The 18,917-nt window shown below is 43.0% G+C and overlaps 1 protein-coding gene across 9 annotated transcripts in view; it reads right to left on the bottom strand.

Annotated features, from left to right (window-relative positions):
- SLC9A8 (solute carrier family 9 member A8) overlaps positions 1-18,917 on the bottom strand; it is a 70,626-nt gene that overhangs the window by 51,305 nt on the left and 404 nt on the right. For 6 of the 9 annotated variants that reach the window (XM_081560259.1, XM_081560261.1, XM_081560254.1 and 3 more), the window contains exons 2-3: positions 17,242-17,420; positions 11,683-11,763 (exon numbers count right to left, since the gene is read on the bottom strand). In XM_081560259.1, coding sequence (XP_081416385.1) covers positions 11,683-11,763; positions 17,242-17,272 — 112 coding nt within the window. In that variant the 5' untranslated portion in view covers positions 17,273-17,420. Of the gene's footprint in view, positions 1-11,682; positions 11,764-17,241; positions 17,421-18,693; positions 18,896-18,917 lie in introns of all 9 variants that reach the window. The other 3 variants (XR_014073916.1, XM_081560253.1, XM_081560255.1) reach the window with 1 other exon arrangement.

The raw sequence follows: 18,917 nt of genomic DNA, 5'->3' as shown, positions 1-18,917 counted from the left end.
AGTTTCCTAGGCTATACGGCAGGTCCTTGCTGGCTATTCACTTTATTTATAGTAGTGTGTGTTAATCCCAATCTTTAATCTATCCCTCCCCCTGTATTTTTTGAAAGTCACTACTTTTTTTAGCATTCCTCCCATGATGGCTATCTCTAGCTGTTTACCATTAACAGCTGTAGTGAGCATGCATGTACATGCCTCTTTGTGAGTATTTATTTCCCTAGGGCAGATACAGAGACAATGAATGGCATGAGCATTTTTATCTCTGAAACTGTTGCCAAACTATCCTTCAAAGTGGTTATGCCGATTTAAACCCCTGCACCAAAGCATCCTCACCAACCCTGGAAAATCATCAGCCTCTTCCGCCAATATGACAGGCAAGAAAGTGTACTTTTAAGGTTTCAGTTTGCATTTACAGTGCATTCTGCACTCAGTAATCGTTCCCGATTATGAGGGAAACTGATCCTTTTTCCGTGATTTCAGATTTCATTTTCAAAGCTAGTGGGGTTTTTTTTATTGTTGCTGTCATTAAAACCTCAACTTTCTTTTTCCGTTGTAAATGTATACCAAACTTTAATACTTATGATAAATGCTTTTGTAATTACACATGAAGCAATCACATCTGAGAATCAGTGATTATTCCATTGCCTAAGCTTGTTTCTGTATTACTATTTATGAAGAACTGGAAGCTTTGTAAAATACAGTATGATGCTATTATTACTACTAATACTATTACATGAGTAATCCTTTGAAGTGTCCTAGGACTTAACTATGCTGCAGCATCAAATTGGCCAACTCCTCCTTTACCTTTTGAGATTGAGGTTCAAAGTTAGGTCAAATCAATCTAGAATACAGAAGAAATTAATTTATACCACACAACCAGACACCCTAGAAATAACACCCTAGCTGCAATTTTGTACATCCCTATCAGTAAAAAGAATTTGAGCATGTACCTCCAAGTTACAAATTTTTATTTTATTATTACTAAAAATGTGCTACTTCATCACTGTATTTTAAAATAACACAGGAAATTCCGTGGCAGTCCAGTGGTTAGGACTCTGTGCTTTCACTGCCGAGGGCCCAGGTTCAATCCCTGGTCAGGGGAACTAAGATCTCACAAGCTGTGCAGTGCAGCCAAAAATAAATAAATAAAATAACACCAAAAAGAGAGACTGTAAAAGAGATTCAAATTAAATAGAAGCGTAAGTTCTAATATCTCCTTTTGCCCCAATGAATCTTCATACATACACCTGATTATGGATACCACTGGATTAATTCAAAGGATCAGGAGCAATTCATAATTATTTGTTGAGCCTCTTCTCCCAGGATTTGTTGCTTTAAATTATTCTTAAAAAAAAAAAAAAATTATTTGGCTGCACCAGGCCTTAGTTGCAGCACACGGGATCTTCAATCTTGGCTGTAGCATACAGGATCTGTTCCCTGGCCAGGAATCGAACCCAGGCCTTTGCACAGTGAGTGTGGAGTCTTAGCCACTGGACCACCACGGAAGTCTCCACTTTAAATTATTCTTAAGAGAGTGCTTCAGGTAGGAAGGCTCAGAGAGTTTCCCAGCTTTTCTGACAGCTCAGGGCCAGCGAGTGACAGTGGACTGCTGGCTCCCGGGTGCATCCTACCACCTCTCGAGGCTGAGGCATAGCCCACCTGCCCTGCTGCTACGGACTAACACCCCTCCCTCTCCCCCCCAGGGTGCACTGCTGGTCTACCATCATCACTGTAAAACACGAGTGTTCTTGAATATGAGCATTATCGGAAAATGCTTAACATATATTAAGTATAACAATCAGGTTACAAAACAGGATGTAGAACATGATCCCAGTTCCCTTAAAAAAGTAGAACTATATGTGTACATATATATGCACACACACGTGTATTTATTTGCATTGTGTTGAAAAGAAACACACATACACTGCGGAGTTAGGCACTGTCCTACAGTATACAACGTGTATTACTTCTCACCATTACCCTACAAGGTAACAGACCATAATAATATAGCTACTGACTACTTAGCACGTAGGCATTATACTGATTTCTATGCCTCGCCCTGTTTAGTATTGTCAGTCCTATGAAGTAAAGGCACTGTCACCTGCATTTTACAGCAAAGGAAACCAAAGGCCAAGGACCAGCATCACCCAGCTAGGAAAGAGCAGGTCTAGAATTGTTTTAAAATTTGAAAGCTCCAAGCGAGTGTGCAGTGAAAACTTAAGTCTCCGTTCCATCCTGTTTTCTTTTCTCCTTCCTGGAGGCCACCGATGTTACCAGTTTCTCAGTTATACTACACATGTCTGCTGAGAGTGTCGGTACATTTAAAATCATATACATGCAGGGGGCTTCCCTAGTTGCTCAGTGGTTAAAAAAAAAAAAAGCCACCTGCCAATGCAGGAGGCATGGGTTCGATCTCTGATCCGGGAAGATCCCACACGCACGGAGCAACTGAGCCTGTGCTCTGCATTTGGGAGAGGCAACGACTGGGCCCACGTGCCACAACTACTGTGAGGCCTGCGTGCCGGGAGCCCGTGTTCCGAAACAAGAGGCCGCTGCAACGAGAAGCCCGAGCACCGCAGCTAGAGAACAGCGCCCCCGCTCGCCACAAGGAGAGAAAAGCCTGCGCAGCAACAGAGACCCAGCACAGCCAAAACTAAATTAATAAATTTTAAAAATCAAATCAAATCATACACATGCACAGGCATGCACATATAACATAAATTTTAAGTTAAATGGTAGTACAGTATTGGCTTTTTTAACTTCCCACTACCTCTCAGAAACTATTCCACATCAACACATAAAGAGCTTCCTCACACTTTTTGTTCTTGTAGTGGCTGCAGTGTATTCCACGGTGCCATCCAGTGACTGCCCCTCATAATGGACACGCAGGTTGTCTTCCAGGCTTGCTCTCACTACCATTCCCATCTGAGCAAACACATCATTTCACATGTGTAACGGTATCCACAACCAAAACCCCTGAAAGAGGGGTTGCTGGGTCATGAGTCCAGGCATTTTAAATACTGTGAAGAGCTTACCAGCTGGTAAACCCCGGGCCGTAGGGCTCACAGCTGTCCCCTTCTCCAGACAATTGCCCTTAGCTGCCGCGAGACACCTCATCTTGGAAGCTGTGCCCGCCCCACACCCGCTCATAGCCATTGACCACCTGATGGGGGTACGGAAGTCCCACCTCTTTGCCTGAAGGAAAGACAGAGGCTGTTGTGCGGACCTGCCCCAGAGCCCTGTACTGAGGCCAGGCTAGGGCTACCCTGAGGTCACACCCACCGTCTGGCGTGCTCCCTCCCTAGCCTGGTTGACTCCCTTCCTTACAGACTTACTCCTAAAGAGCACCCTGCGACACATGACCTGTTCCCAAGCCCCTGTCTCAGACTCTGTTTTTAGGGAGCCACCTGGGACCACTGGTTCTAGGAGCAGAGTGGTAGCAGGAAGTACACTCAAAGGACAGGGTTCTGGAGTTGGACCCCTCCACAGCTGCCCAGCAAAGGACCCCAACACTGGAGGTGAAACACTGCTCATCCCTCTCTGAGGGTAGCAGGGCCATTGCTGAGACTTTCATTGTGGTGGACTGGGTCATGACTGCTGGAGGAGGCAGGGGCTCATGTAACATCTCTGGTGTTCAAGAGGTTATGGCTGAAATAATAACTGTTAAGAAAAGTAGCAGGACTTCCCTGGTGGTCCAGTGGTTAAGACTCCATACTTCCAACGCAGGAAGCACAGGTTTCATCCCTGGATGGGGATCTGAGATCCCGCACGCTGCGGAGCAGCCAAAAAACAACATAAAAAGAACAGAGGAATTGCGGTTGTTGCTGAGCGCCACTGATGTTCTGAAAAGAGAACACGAAAGGCTGAAACAATCACCTACCTCAAGCAAAGGGTGAGAGTCAGGGGGCCTCCTTGGCAGCACTGAAATCAACCCTCATCTCCTGCAGTCGGACAGTCTCCAGAGCTGAAGACCGGGCAAGTCTGAACCACAAGAGCGGTAGACCTTCAGAGAAAGGTGAACTCAGGAAGACAAACCTCCCACACTTTCTCGCAGCAGGGCTCCGATAAGGGAGAAGTGGGACTCAGACATGTGGGATAGGGAGCCTGGGGAGATGCACACAAGCACCTTTAACCTGCAGGTTCCCGTGGACCTTCCAGAACCTTCCAGAAGTGGCCCCACCACCCTGCTGGAATACAGAGTTCCCAGGCTACTTCAAGATTACACAGATGCCCCCAAATGAGGCCTTAGGTTAACTCCTGCTTCCTGTCATAATATAGCCCTCATGGACAGAGACCATTCGGGTGTTCAGAACAACACACTGGTCCACTACTGACCTCATGCTAACCTGATAAGCACCATGTGGCAAGGAGATGTCTTGGTAAGACACAAATGCTTCAGAGGATGGGGAGTTTTGGGGGCCTGCCCATCTGGCAAGTTTTCAGGGGTCAAGTGGTCTGCAGCACGCCAAGACACTGCTTCCAAGCAAAGGACAAGGTCGGTAACTTCTACTCTAATAAAGCACAACGCTTGGGAGACCTTCTCCAGGTTTTTGAGGCAATACATCCCACACTTGAGAAAACTACTTCCACCCATTCACTGGTGTTTAAGAGGCTGATGGTTTTGAGTGAGGACCAGAAGAACCACCGGCTGCAGCTCAAGCAGTTCTGCTGCTACCGCCATACCATCTGGCCGATTCCAGGGAACAGGAAATATCTGCTAGAAAGGGAGGCCAGCAAGTCCCCAGGGGAGAGTCTCTCAGCATAGACCCCTGGGGTTCTGGAATAAGGTCATGCCACATTCAGAAGAGAACCAGACACCCCTCGGAAAACCCCCAAGGGGAAAGAACCCCAACAGCTCCTGGCATGCTCTTGGGGTGTGGCAGAGACAGAGCACCTGAGTATGGGGCATCAAGTGCCCAGGCAGCCAGAATCATCCTTTATAAGCTGGGATGCCACATATACAGAGTTATGAGGCCAGACGGGCCCAGGAACAACCCATTTTAAAATGACATTAAAGATCAGACTCGTGTGGGTCCACAAGGCACAAGTACTGGGCTACTGCAAAACAACATGTCAAACCAAGAGACTCACTCTATGACAAAGGAGATGCAGAAGTGGGTTGTGACCGTGGACATCATAGTCCTATCCAGAAGCTACCAGCCAGAGTGGTAAGTGGCCTCTTAAAGATGAAACTGAGGCACCAGCTTGGAGATGACACCTGTGAGGAATGGAGCGCTCCTCTTAAGATGCAATGTACTTCTTAAACCACTACGGGGGGTTACACACCCAACAGGCAAGCGTGGGTCCAGCACACAACGGGAGCACCACCCAGCACTCTCAGGGACTCATTTAGGCGTGGAGATTCCTACTTGGAGGATTTCTACTTCCCTTAGCCTGAAACTTTAGGCTCGGTGTGTTGAAAGGACCTGGCTCTCAGAAGGGGACATGGCTACCAGGGTTCACATAGTAAGAGTCACTTTGGGCTCTTTGCGCCAACAGACCAGCAGGCCTGGAAACCCTCCCACACTGGCAGGGATGACTGAGGCTGATCACCATGAGGAGACAGGTCTGGCCACAACACAGAAGGGTGGAAAGGAATACAATTACTTAGGCAACAGGTTTTTAATCACAAATGATTTTTTAAAATACTGTTAGCACATTTTGTCAGCTATAATCATAGAACCACTTATCTTATAATAAGGTTAATTTCAAAATTCCTGTCCTTGATGCTGCCACCTATACTAAAATAGGTACTCTAAAGATAGTATTCTGAAAGACAGAAGACTTGCCAGAAAGAGGAGAATCGGGTCCTCAGAGCCGTCTGTCTGTTTTCTGGGGAAGTGCCATTTATATAGTTTTTGTTTGTTTTTGGCTGTGCTGGGTCTTCGCTGCTGCGCCCAGGTTTGCTTTCTCTAGCTGTAACAAGCGGGGCTACTCTCTAGTCTCAGGGCACAAGCTTCGCGCTGTGGTGGCTTCTCCTGCTGCAGAGCACGGGGTCTAGGGCACGCGGGCTTCGGCAGTCGTGGCTCCAGAGCACAGGCTCAGTGGTTGGGGCACGTGGGCTTACTTGCCTCATGGGGGCTCTTCCCAGACCAGGGATGGAGCCCGCGTCTCCTGCACTGGCAGGTGGATTCCTTACCACTGAACCACCAGGGAAGCCCTATGCATATATATATTTAAAGGAAGCTTACTTCTTCAGTGGAATATTATTCCTTTTTAACCCACTGAGTGCATGTATGTGATGAGAGGAGATTTCTAGAAGTCAGCCCAGAAAAGCAAGTTTCAGAATGCAATCCTTTAGCAACCTTTCTCTTCTAAAGTTGAGACTACTTCACTATTCTGACATATCTGAACGATTTAAGTGTAAAATGTAACTTTAAGAGGGTCAGAGCAAGAGTCCAGGCAAAAGGGCAAGTGTTGCACTGTGCTAATGGCAATGAAAGAACAACAAGACGTTCCAAGAATAAACTGTCACCTCTGATCCACGTTTCCAGAAACACAGAGGCTAAAAGTCTGTGCTAGCGTTCTTCTTGGAATGCAACAGCGTGGAAAATCTTGAGAGTCTAATGCGATCCTTTTGTCAATTTGACAACCAATTTTGGCCTCTACCTCTAAGACAGCTACTTTAACGCCAACAAATGAATGTCTGTTCTTTCTCTAATAAAAATCAAAGTACCTAAGGTTCAGGGAGAGTTTACCTACGGGATAGTTCAAGCTGCATCACCATTAAACTCTCATTAAAGCTGTTAACAGTTACAGTTGGGATTCTTGCTTTAAGTTTTCCTTAAAAAAAACAAAACTCTTTTTAGAACTTAAGTAAAATTAGAAATAAAATCACTGTATATGCTATTTTCAGAACTACTCGAGGTCAACAACTCAGGAACTGAGTGATTTTTTTTCAAATTCCACTGAAAACTTCCATAGACAAAAAGAGCCCTACTCTTAAAAAATTACAATCTTTTAGTCAAAACAAGGAGTTAACATAACTAAAAGCACAAAGAAGACTATGACAAGGAAGCACATTTGTGTATTTCTATTTACTCAATGATTCAATCAACTCCAGTTACAAGTTAAACCTTGATTTGTCTATCAGGAGTATTTAGGGTAAACCCTGGCACATGTAGTCAAATTTCCACTCTTAACCCCATTCTGGCCTTTCCTCACTCTACAGTAAAGTATGACTATGAAAAAAAATCTACTCCTGTTTCTGCTATATATATCAGGACAGTGGACAGGATAATTATTTATTTTCATTATCAATTTCAGTCCCAAATATATAAACAGTGAATCAGTACTATATGGCCAATAAAAATAATATGTGAACTTTACTAATACATGGAAAGAACAATAAAAAGTAAAGAACACAAAAAATGGTATCAACTCAAACCAAGTCAAGTCATCTGATGGATATATGTGTACTTCCAAGCATAGTCTGGAGAGAAAGAGGCATGATAAGAAGAGCTGGTTGTCAAAAAAGGGATTTTTCATTTTTGGTAAAGGTATTTAAATGTGCCCCAAAATTTTACTTAAAATAAAAAGACCCAAACTACAGAATTCCCTAAGTATAGAAAGTGTCTGAGAGCTGTGAACAAGGTTAAGGAAATATCTTTAGAACTTTACGCTAATACTGTTTTTATAAAGAATGAAAAAGTCTCAAGATTCACTTGAAAATATAATAAAACAGAAGAGTAAAAATGCGCTGTTTAGAATATAGACAGTCCTTTTCTTTTTCTTTTCTTCTTTAATATTGTAAAGATTTATTTATTTGCCCGCACCAGCTCTTAGTTGCGGCACGCAGACTGTAGTTGCGGCATGTGGGATCTAGTGCCCTGAGCAGGGATCGAATCCAGGCCCCTTGCACTAGGAGCGTGGAGTCTTAGCAACCGGAACACCAAGGAAGTTCCCAGACGGTCCTTGTCCACACCAACAGTTTCTCAGGAGCTCTGATGCTTCACACAAAAGGTCATCAACGTCTCTAAATGACTACGGACTACAAAGCGACGTCTGGTTAGAAGAAGTAGGCAAGGAAAACTTATCCCTGAGAGAACGGAAACCCCATTTTCTCTGGCAGCTCTTTTGGCACAAAAATTGGAAATTCTTGAAATGGTGGCTATCTCAGTATTTTGTTACACTTTGCTCCAGTAGGAGAAAAAAATTTTCCTCCCATCTACACAGCTTTATGAATTACAGGACTATTTTGAAAGCTTTGTCAGCATTTCTAAATTCTAACCAAATGGCCTCTAATATAACAAAAACTATTTTTTGGACCCCAGCATGGTCCCTAGAAGTGCTCTTGGCATTCCAATCACCTGAGTTAGAAAATCAGTACTGAAAATAAGATGTACTTCCCATCACCCCCCTTCCTAAGACCTGGCTCTTCCGGATACAATTATTTGTGTAACATCAGCGAAGAAATAAACTCTGTGGCCGGACAGCCTTGGCTGACCCCCACCATCACTCCACTCCATGTCTGGTTCTGGGTGGCCATTTGGTGAGTTCATCCTACAACTTCTGGTGGAACCTGGGAGGAGAGGAGGCCACCTCTTCCACTGTGACTGCCACTGCAAGGAGAGTAAGCCTGAAGCTGGGGAGGCTTACCACGTGGAGAGAGCCTGATAGTGAAGCCAAAACAAAGGGAAGCACTGTTGAGAAATGGAGAAAATTGAGCCTAGGAGACTTGATCCAGTTAAGTCTGAAGCTGGCACTACCTGTAGCTTTTTTCAAGCCCTGAGCCAATGGGTGTGCAACTACACCCCCACCAATTTGTTTTCTTTGAACTTTTTTGAATTGATATTGTCCACAGAATGGAAAGAGTCCTGTATCAGTTAAGATGTTTTCCTCTGCAAGTAAAAGAACATCTGACTAAAAATGGCTTAAACAATAGATGTTTATTATCTCATATAACAGGCAGCTCTGAGATAGGTGGTTTCAGGGCTATCAATTCAACAGAACAACAGTGCAGTCAAGAATCTGGGTTTTCTATCTGTCCCCTTGGCAAGCCCTAGTATTCTGGCTTTGTCTTTGAGCCACGATGATCGCAAGATGGCTGCCAGTGCTCCAGACATCATATCTTCATACAACAGTACTGAAGGAAGGAGAAATTTCTTTTTACCAGAGAGAAAAAAGTTTTCCAAAACTCATCATCCTGGCCTATTTCCCTTTGATCTCACTGGCCAGAACTGGGTCTCACACTGTCCGCTGCCTCCACCCTTCTCAGACAATCAATGGTAAAAGATAACACAATTTTCCTGATGGCAAAGCCCAATCTTGACTTGGAGGGGCCTACCTTCCTTAAGTGCACTGTGGCAAGACATTAGGTTCAAAACGAGGATTCTGTTTTCATGGAAGGGGGAAATGGTTTTGGGTAGGCACCTAACAATACCTTCTGTAAGTCCTCATACAAGCACCGGTGTTCAATGACCTGCCATTACTGAAACATTCAAAAGAGTGAGGAGCCTGACATTGCAAACCAAATTATAAGAACTACCACTTTAATTTCCATGTGCACCATACCTAAATACATAGCAACTATGGTTCTTATTCTTAAGAAACTATGTAAACTGACCACAAAACTGTAACTTCCTTGGGTGGTTTTTTTAAGTCTTTACTGGATGCCCAAGAATAACAGGTATTAGCTAAATAGGTTATTTTCAATGTGCCCAATATCAGGAAAGGAACGTTAATGAATGATCTTCCTCTTCTTAGAGCTCTAAGGCTCTTGTTAGCTAAGTTTGTTAGAATCTGCCAGGATGTGCATATGAAGAGCCTGTTCAATAGAGAACAGGAACTCTTTGAGTAAAACTGATTTCTAACTCTTTACTGAAGATCAAAACTTTCTAGTGGTACCTCTTCCTTAAAATATGCCATCACCTGGGGCTATGGGGCTTAAAGGAGATGACACTGTGAACGCTCACAGCCCAGAACCTGGCACTAAAGGTACCATGAAGTCCAGGCCAGATAAAGGAAGGGCTGAACCAGAGCTGTAGGAGTGCTGGTGGGGGAAGAATGGACAGGGTCTGATCCTTCATTTATTTATTTAAAGATATTTTTGACGTGGACCATTTTTAAAGTCTTTATTGAATTTGTTACAATACTGCTTCTGTTTTGTTTTGGATTTTTGGCCTCAAGGCATGTGGGCTCCTTAGCTCCCTGAGGAGGGAATGAACTCACATCCCTTGCACTGGAAGGCAAAATCTTAACCACTGGACCATCAGGGAGTCGATCATTCATTTCTAAAGTTAACCTGTGCTGTGCTACGCTTAGTCGCTCAGTTGTGTCCATCTCTTTGCAACCTCGTGGGCCTGCCAGGCTCCTCTGTCCATGGGGATTCTCCAGGCAAGAATACTGGAGTGGGTCACCATGCCCTCCTCCAGGGGATCTTCCAACCCAGGGATTGAACCCAGGTCTCCCGCATTGCAGGCGGATTCTAAACCAGATCTAAGGCAAGGAAAATTAACTTATAAAGCACTAAAGGTGATAAGGCAATATTAAATATCATCAGTAGGCAAGTGGAAATTAGTGAAAGTAACGACAATGTAGTAAGCCGATTATTAACCTTTAGCTAACCTTAGAGAAACCCTATTTACTAACCTATAAGCCTTCCCACCCACATCTTGACTTTAACACTTACTGAAAAGTGAGGCTGCTGCTTCTTCCTTCTTAAACACTTCAATGAACTTACATGTGAGCTCAACTGTTATTACACTGATTCATACCCTCTAAATTGAGGCTAATTACCTTTCAATAAATTGCCACAGGAAACAAAACAGGGAAATATAAGTGAGGTAGAAGGGAATGCCCTCTGATGACTTTATATCTGACTAATGTTAAACCTTAAAGTGAGAATCTCTTCTGGCTGTGAAATTCAGTGAATCTATGAACTCAGTGTCAACTACTCGCCTCAGTGGAGTGACAGCACAGCCTAGCAGTAGGCCTTAGAGTGAGCAGTGTGTGTGAATGTTTCTTTCCAAACCTAACCTAAACCAATGCTGTATTGGGAAAGAATTTCTAAGTATACTAAACCAGACCTACAAGGCAAAGAAAACTTATAAAGCACATACAACTGTGCATGCATGTGTATTCAGATGCTCAGTCATGTCCACCTCTTTGTGACCCCATGGCCTGTAACCCGCCAGGCTCCTCTGTCCATGGAATTTCCCAGGCAAGAAAACTAGAGTGGGTTGCCATTTCCTACTCCAGGGGATCTTCTTAATCCAGGGATTGAACCCGTGTCTCTTGCGTCTGCTGCACTGGCAGGCAGATGCTTTACCACTGTGCCAACTGGGAAGCCTATCATGTAGAACTGTATACATAAAATTAACTTATAAAGCAGTGGTGATAAGACAAAGGTATCAGCAGCAAGCTACAGGAAACTAGAAATAAAATAACCACAATATAATAAACTGATGAGAGCCTTGGAGGTGCCCTGAGGGTGGTTCTGGAAGTAGAGAGGCTCTTAAGCATACAGCGGGGCTTCCATGTGACTGTTAGGAAGTCATCACCACTCTCTGAGCCCCCAGTGTACTCACCTGTAAAATGGGATCATAACACCCTCACGGCAGCCGGCAGAGAAGATGAAATGAGCTCGGGTGTACACCATGTCTCGTGTGCTTAGGAGCAGTTGGGAACCACTCAAAAAATGGTACCATTACTGCTTTAAGTATAGGATTGCCAATAAACACTTACCTAATGAGACCACAGCAACACTCTCTGGCAAGAAATGTAGTCTGTATCGGATCAGTAAATGCACCAATATGATGCAGATAGCTGTGGGGAAAAATAAGATACTGTTAAAACAACCCAACTTTGAATGGAAACCCCAAGTCCAAGGCAGCAGTTATTTCTGGGAGGCCGCCAGGGAAGTGGACAACCGGCAGCGACACAGTCAACTTCAGCTGTATTTTCAATTTATTTCTGAATCTTGAGGTAGTTCATTACATTTTACCTATTTCTTTACATGCTTGAACTAGCTGCTGCTTTTCAGTTGTTGAAAGAGCAATAGACACCTATTTCTTCTGAGTGGTTAAATCTCATACAACCATTTAAAATTATTCAAATTTCCCTTATTCTGAGAAATGACCCTCAACACTGAGGAAGAAGTCAATGAAATCACTTTTGTGAAATCAATCACAGCTGCAACAGAATATATGTTGACACGAAGTATTTTGCTGCCATGTGATCCATTCTCTTTCAACACAGAAGGAAGTCAGTGTTTCAGAAACAGGACAAAGAATCCTAATCTGGTGATAAGAACACAGAGACCTAGAGATGGGGTGCCTGCTTCCCAGCTGCGTACTGGGGCTTCCGCCGGTTGAGGGCTCACCACAAGCCAGGGGTGGTACTGAGCACTTTCCAGATGCTCTCTCAGCTGACTACCAACACCCTCTCTGAATGAGCGGTCATCATCTCTGCCTCCTTTGATTACAGATAAGAAAGCTGAGGCTAAGTAAGGTTACACCACTGGTGGGTGCCACCGGCCGGGGCTTGATTCCAACCCTATCCCCTGAATCCTTGGCACCCACCACCCACTCCTGGCGGCCTTCATCCTCAACCAGGAAAATGAGAACAACGTCTGACTTTCCTCACAGGGGTGTTGTCATGAGAGAAAAGAACCAAAAAAACGTAAAACTGTTTGAAAGGAATAGGTATTTCAGACCAAAAAAAGCACAATTTCACATAAATAACTCCTGAATGTTTCAAGGCCCAAGTGTTAGTGTGCATGTCTTTTTCTTTTACTAGGCACCTGGGTGGTATGCCATCTCATCAATCAGAGTATTATATATATATAGTACTAAAAATAAACGAGTTGCCTTTTTTTGTAAAAGGAAACGTTCAAACAATCTGCATGACTGTGAGCAGGCCACCCTCAGAGCCCACAATGACAAATTAGATTATTTTTAGTCCCACCAAAAAGCACCAGGTGGCCAGAGAAAGGAAACAGTTGTAAATATGGAAATTTTGTCCTCCTTTCATTCTCTGCTTTAAACCATCAATCTGTGGTGCTATTTTATTATAAATATTTAGCCTAGTTAGAAAAGTCCTATATTAAATACTAAGAGCAAGAAAAAAGTTCCAATGCATAAGCTCAACATGGAACCAATGAGAAAGCCTACTGTATACAAATGTAGACACACGAGCACATAAGTACACAGAAATATACACATCTAAGGAGCTGAATCAGTTGCTGCTCTTTCTTTGCACCAAGCTGGACGGCAAAATTTAAAAGCTTCTTCTCGTAAATCATATAACTATCCGAAGCTAAAGAGGAAAAGAGGGACTCCCTTGGTAGTCCAATGACTGAGACTCTGCACACGCAATGCAGGGGCCCGGGTTCCACCCCTGGTCGGGGAACTGAGGTCCTGGTGCAGCACCCCCACCCAAGAACAAGAGCAGAAGAAAGGCTATCTATCAACAGAGAGAGCTACATATACGGACGGGCAATGTCACAGAATGGTCTTCAGTGATAAAAAGGACATCTGCAGAGATAACCCACAGAATGACAGCAAATATTTGTTGGTCATACGTCTGATAAGGGTCAGTATATAAAGCACTCTTACAACTCAACAACAGAAAGACAACACAATTTTAAAATGGGCTAAAGACTCAAACAGACGTTTCTCTAAAGAAGATATGCAAATGGTCAACAAGCACATGAAAAGGTACTCGTCCTCATTAATCATTAGAAAAATGCAAATCAAAACCACAATGAGATACAACTTCACACCCACTGGGATGGTAACAAGGATGCAGAGCAACTTGAACCCTTGTGCACTGCTGGTGGGAATGTAAAACTGTGCAGTGACTGTGGAAAAGTTTGGACATTTCTGAGAAAGTTCCTCAGAGTAACCACTTAACCCAGCAATTCCATTCCTAAGTATATATATCCAAGAGAAATGGGTTTTTGTATGCCCACATAAAAACCTGTATAAAAATGTTCATAGCAGCACTATTCACAACAGCCAAAAGGTAGAAACAATCCAAATGCCCATCAGTTGATCAATGGATAAACATGTGGACTATTATTCAGTCATAGAAAGGAAGGGAATTCTGACATATGCCACAACATGAATGAACCTTGAAGACATCATGTTAAGTCAAAGAAGCCAGACATAAAAAGGCCACACATTGTATGGTCTCATTTGTATGAAATACCCTCAGTAGGCAAATTCCTAGAGACAGCAGAACAGTGTTTACCAGAGACTGGGGGGAGGGAGAATGGGGAGTGGCTGCTTTTAACAGGAACTGGGTTTCCTTTGGGGTGATGAAAACGTTCTAGAACTAGATCATGGTAATGGTTGCCCAGATTCAAATTACATTACTGTGAATGTAATAAATGCCACTAAATTATACACTTCAAAACAGTAAATTTTATGTCTATTTTACCACACACATACAGATTTTTTCTTAAAATAAATAAATAAATAAGGTATATGCAAAAAGCACTAACATGGAAAGATCTCCAAGCCATTCTGTGGGAGGAAAAGCTGAGCTACAGGACCCCTCTTACATTAAAACAAACTCCAAACAGTATGTGCCTATCGCTGCGTATGTGCTTATGAATGTACGTATGTATATATACACATACGAGCACACCTTTTCAAGTATACTTGAGAAAATACAGAGCAAGGAGGGACAAAATCTTCTGTGTGGTATGGATGGTATGAGACTACAAGTTAATGTATTTCCAATTTTTCATGCCTGAAGTTTTAATTATGGAAAACAATTGAAACATAAGATGTCAATTTTAACAACCCCATTAAATTTTATGGCCCATAAAATGTGTCAAATGATGCTAATAGTTAACTCCAGTGCAAATCAGTAACAGTGACTCACCACTGTCACTGTGGAGTCAAAGATCAGCAAAGGATAAGTGTAGGTCAACTGATCTCAGACTTCTTGAAGTCAAAAGTAATTTGAGTTTTGGCATCCTCTGCACACCAAAATTACAATCTCATTTGACTTGATTAAAATAGTAAACAAACGTGGTAAATCTGTTCCAGGTTAGGAACTCCTGAAGTCTAGAATAACTGTTTACAGACTATTTCCCTCAATTCACTAGTCTATGTATTAGGTGATCTGACAAGTTATCTATTAATAGCCATTTTTTTTCTTTATCATATTTACATTGTGTGGACATCTAATCAGGAATAAATATACAAGATACATAATAATTTGTTGATATACAAGAAGAAAGGGAAAACCTGACTTCAAATTTACATAGAAAGCATTCCATTCTGCTAACACATGCTAACCTACACATGCAAAGTGGAGATACCAACTCATTAACTGATTAGGAGAAACAGAAACCATCTGACCAATGTCAGAGGCTTATGATGGGTTTGTAGAGAAGAAAATCCAAGAGAAATATGCAGCACTACTAAATACAGTTCAGCCCTTTTTGGCCTGTACAAACACTGGGCACCATTTTATCTGGATTAAAAAGCATATCATAAAAACCTGTTCTGTGATCACTAGCACAAGCTAATCCGAGACGCTCCACACCCTGAAAGTTACTTTGAAAGTCTTATTTTTCACCCTCCTATGAAAAAGGTGATTACAAAACAGAAGTTTTCTTCCAAGGCTTGCCTTTTATATCCCCTAACATATCATGCTGACAACAGTGTAAACAGACTAACAATACTCCTTCAGGATTAAGGATTCAGGTACTAAAGACTTCTTGGTCAAGAAAACTGCTTTTCTTCTCAGTATTCAAGTACTATAACAAAAGGGGGAAAAAAGAAAACAAGAGTCCTTGATTGTTGAAGTAATCCCTGAGAAATAGAATTACATTGACAGTAAAAAGTTACTTGGGCATATCCAATCTAAACGGACATTGTACACTTGTGGTTTGTGTACTTTTTTGGAAAAAAGCTTTTTTAAAACTATATGGGAATTCTCTGGCGATCCAGTGGAGAAGACTCTGTGGTGATGCCAAGGGCTTGGGTTTGATCCTTGGTCAGGAATTAAGATCCCACAAACCATGCTGCATGGCAAAAAAAAAAATAGGTTTTAAAAACCTATAAAAGACAAGGATGAGGTCTGAGATGTTAAATTAAATAAAATTACTATCTTAGTAAAATTATTTAATTAACAGTCTAAATACAAATGTGAAAAAAGTTACACTTTTCTGCAAAAAAATAAACCAAAAACAGTCCTAATAGCCATCAGAGAAATACTCTGCACTCTTACATTTTTTGTACCTTCCATTCTTCTGAAAAGATCTAATTAGAAATATGACTCAATATAATTAAAGAGGAGAAGAAAATGTAAACGTGCCAACTTCACTTTACAAACAAGTTTGGAGAGTCCTATTCAAAGTTATTTCTTCCTTAGCTGATCCAAAGTGGTTGTGCAGTTTCAACTGGGTTTTCTGGTCTAAGACACTTGTCTACCGTCCATAGTGTCTGTGAGGCAGCTAAGAAATTGCCTTTTACCTAAACTTCCTGACCAATGTCTGGCAACCTGAATGTTAGCCTCTTGTCTCCCCTAAAACAGATCTGTCAATAATTTAAACTCTCTGGGCCTAAATTTCTTCACCACCCACACCACCCACCACCTTATTTATTGAAATAAGGAGGTAGAATAAAATGAGATCTTAAGTCTGAGAGAGTGAATCTCTTTAAAGAAAAATACCACATGAGTAAACAGCAGCATAGGTGGTACACAGATATGGCAAAAGCCATGACCACAGTTAAGAGGAATGACAGAGGTTAAAGAAAACAGTCTGTTAGCACAAGGGTGTCTGACCTTTTACTCACAGCAGCACTCTTACCTAAGTGAAATTTTACATGGAAGCCGAATGGACACAAGAGACAAAATGCGGCTCTGGTCAAAAAGTCAGATGCTCTGCCCTTTGACCCCCCACCCCCAACTACAACATCACACAGACACACACAGAGACTCATGAGCAGAATCTGAAATACACTAAACTAGAAGATGTTCAAGGTTCTTTCCAGATTAAGAATTCTTTAAGTCTTTCTTTCAAAGGACATCTAAGATAAAGATGTTCTTCAGAATGGCTAAGCTCAATGATTATTTATAAAGAAAAAGGACTATGAGATGAAACAGTTACAGCATCATGATGATCAGTGACCCTCCGTGTAGGAAGTGAAAGTCAAAAGAGAGGCAGACTTGACAAAGTCAACAGTAGCTGACCCGGGGTTAACCATACAGACAGCGCACACAGATGCTCAAAATGCCAGGGGATGGTGTTTCTGTGAACATTCGCCGAGGACCCGCATTCACCTAGGACGAGGAGGCTGAAGAAAATGGTCATGCCGCTCGACTGCTCTTCCTGCTGAGCTTGCTCCCCTGTCTGCACTGGGAGGATGGGCTTGGCAGGGGTCGGGAGCACCAGTTTCGTAGTGACCACCAGGGTGGTGTGAAGGGTGACATTGAAACCTTCATGAGTTGTGTTGGGGAACCTGTTGGAGAATATAAAAAGCAGCAGGATTAGACAAAGGAAAGAGGGCCCAGAGTTATCCACACACACAGAATCAGAAAGAGAACTTTGGCATTCACAAGTCTTGCAACAAGAGGCAAGCCTTGGAGAGAAATTGGTTAGGAAAATTCCTGCCTGCTGCTGCACAAGGGTACGGGTGGCCTCGGGTGCTCTGAACACAACCACTTAGAGGTCAGGGACAAGGGGGAGTCAGGGCCAGTGTAGAACCAAATGCTGCCTGCTCTCTGGCACTGAACGGGGGATTTAAGGACTCAGCACAGCACAAAGGGAGGCAACCTGGAGTCTCATCACATTCCAAGTTCCAACATCATTTACTAAGTGCCTTGACTTCTCCAGCTTACATTCTTTTCCTTAGATTGTATGTGCAAGCTGAAGAAACCACTGAATTTACTCAATTGTTGGTCAGGTCTGAATGCCCTACCCTACTCTACAAAAACCTGCGTTCAATGGCCCAAAAGTAATCCCCTCTGTAATACCCCCACTCCACCCCACCACTGTGTTCCTCACAGCTATCTCCTCACCTTGTGTTGGGATTGTACACTAGTGTGATATTGACATAATAACCATTGTAGCTGTGGTTGTAACAACTGATGTTTTTTGAGTACAGCCTCATTCTGGGGACTAGGTAACATACAAACTTGCATTTAACAGGCTTAACAAGCCTGAGATGGACACTGCTACTTTCTCTTTTTTACCTGTGAATAACAGGCTCAGAGAGCCTGTCTGCATAACATGGCCACTCTCTCAGTACGTCAGTGGCAGAATCAAGCCAAATTTGAGACCCAACTTGAAATCACTGAGCCATACCACCTCTTTTGCTTTGTGCTGCTGAGGCCCAGTTTAGTGTCTGTGACAGCGAAGATGCTCAGTAAGTAAGCTAACTAAATGAAATGACCACTAGGCTAAAAGACATATGAAAAGTCGTCAGGCAAGGGAGTCAAATTTCAACTGTTGGCTTGGTTCCTTGTTAATTTTTATACACTCCTTCCACAGAGATGGGGCAACAGACTGTGCCTGGCAGGTATGTAGAAAAGGCTAAAAGAGTGGTCCTTCCCCAGAGGCAACTGAAGGCCAGAGACACCCCACTCCCTTTATCTTATACAGCCAGCTCCCTTGGTCTCTATACTCCAGCCTTCCTTTTTTCTGCCCCACAAAAGGCACCAAGCTCTTTCTTGCACCTGTCTTCCCTCTCCTATTGCTCATTTCGGTCTCTAAGATTTCATCCGGCACGTCACCTGTTCCTGAGAAGCCTCCTCCACCCCAATACCATTCCGCTTTCTTCAGAGCACTGAAATCATCTCTTCTATTTATGGTCTTCTCTTTCCACTAGAATGAAAGCTCCCTGAGAGGGGGTCCTGGTCGGTCTCCTTCTCTACCATGTGACCAGGGCCTGATCGAGAGGAGATGGCCACCAGTTTAATGAATAAATGGATTTCACTGAAGGAAACGAGAAGATAAA

Source organism: Giraffa tippelskirchi, chromosome 13 (genome assembly GCF_054371585.1).
Source record: "Giraffa tippelskirchi isolate mGirTip1 chromosome 13, T2T-mGirTip1v1.2.pri, whole genome shotgun sequence".
Lineage (NCBI taxonomy): Eukaryota > Metazoa > Chordata > Mammalia > Artiodactyla > Giraffidae > Giraffa > Giraffa tippelskirchi.
The sequence above is the reverse complement of the archived record's forward strand: the minus strand, read 5'-3'. Positions and strand labels throughout refer to the sequence as shown.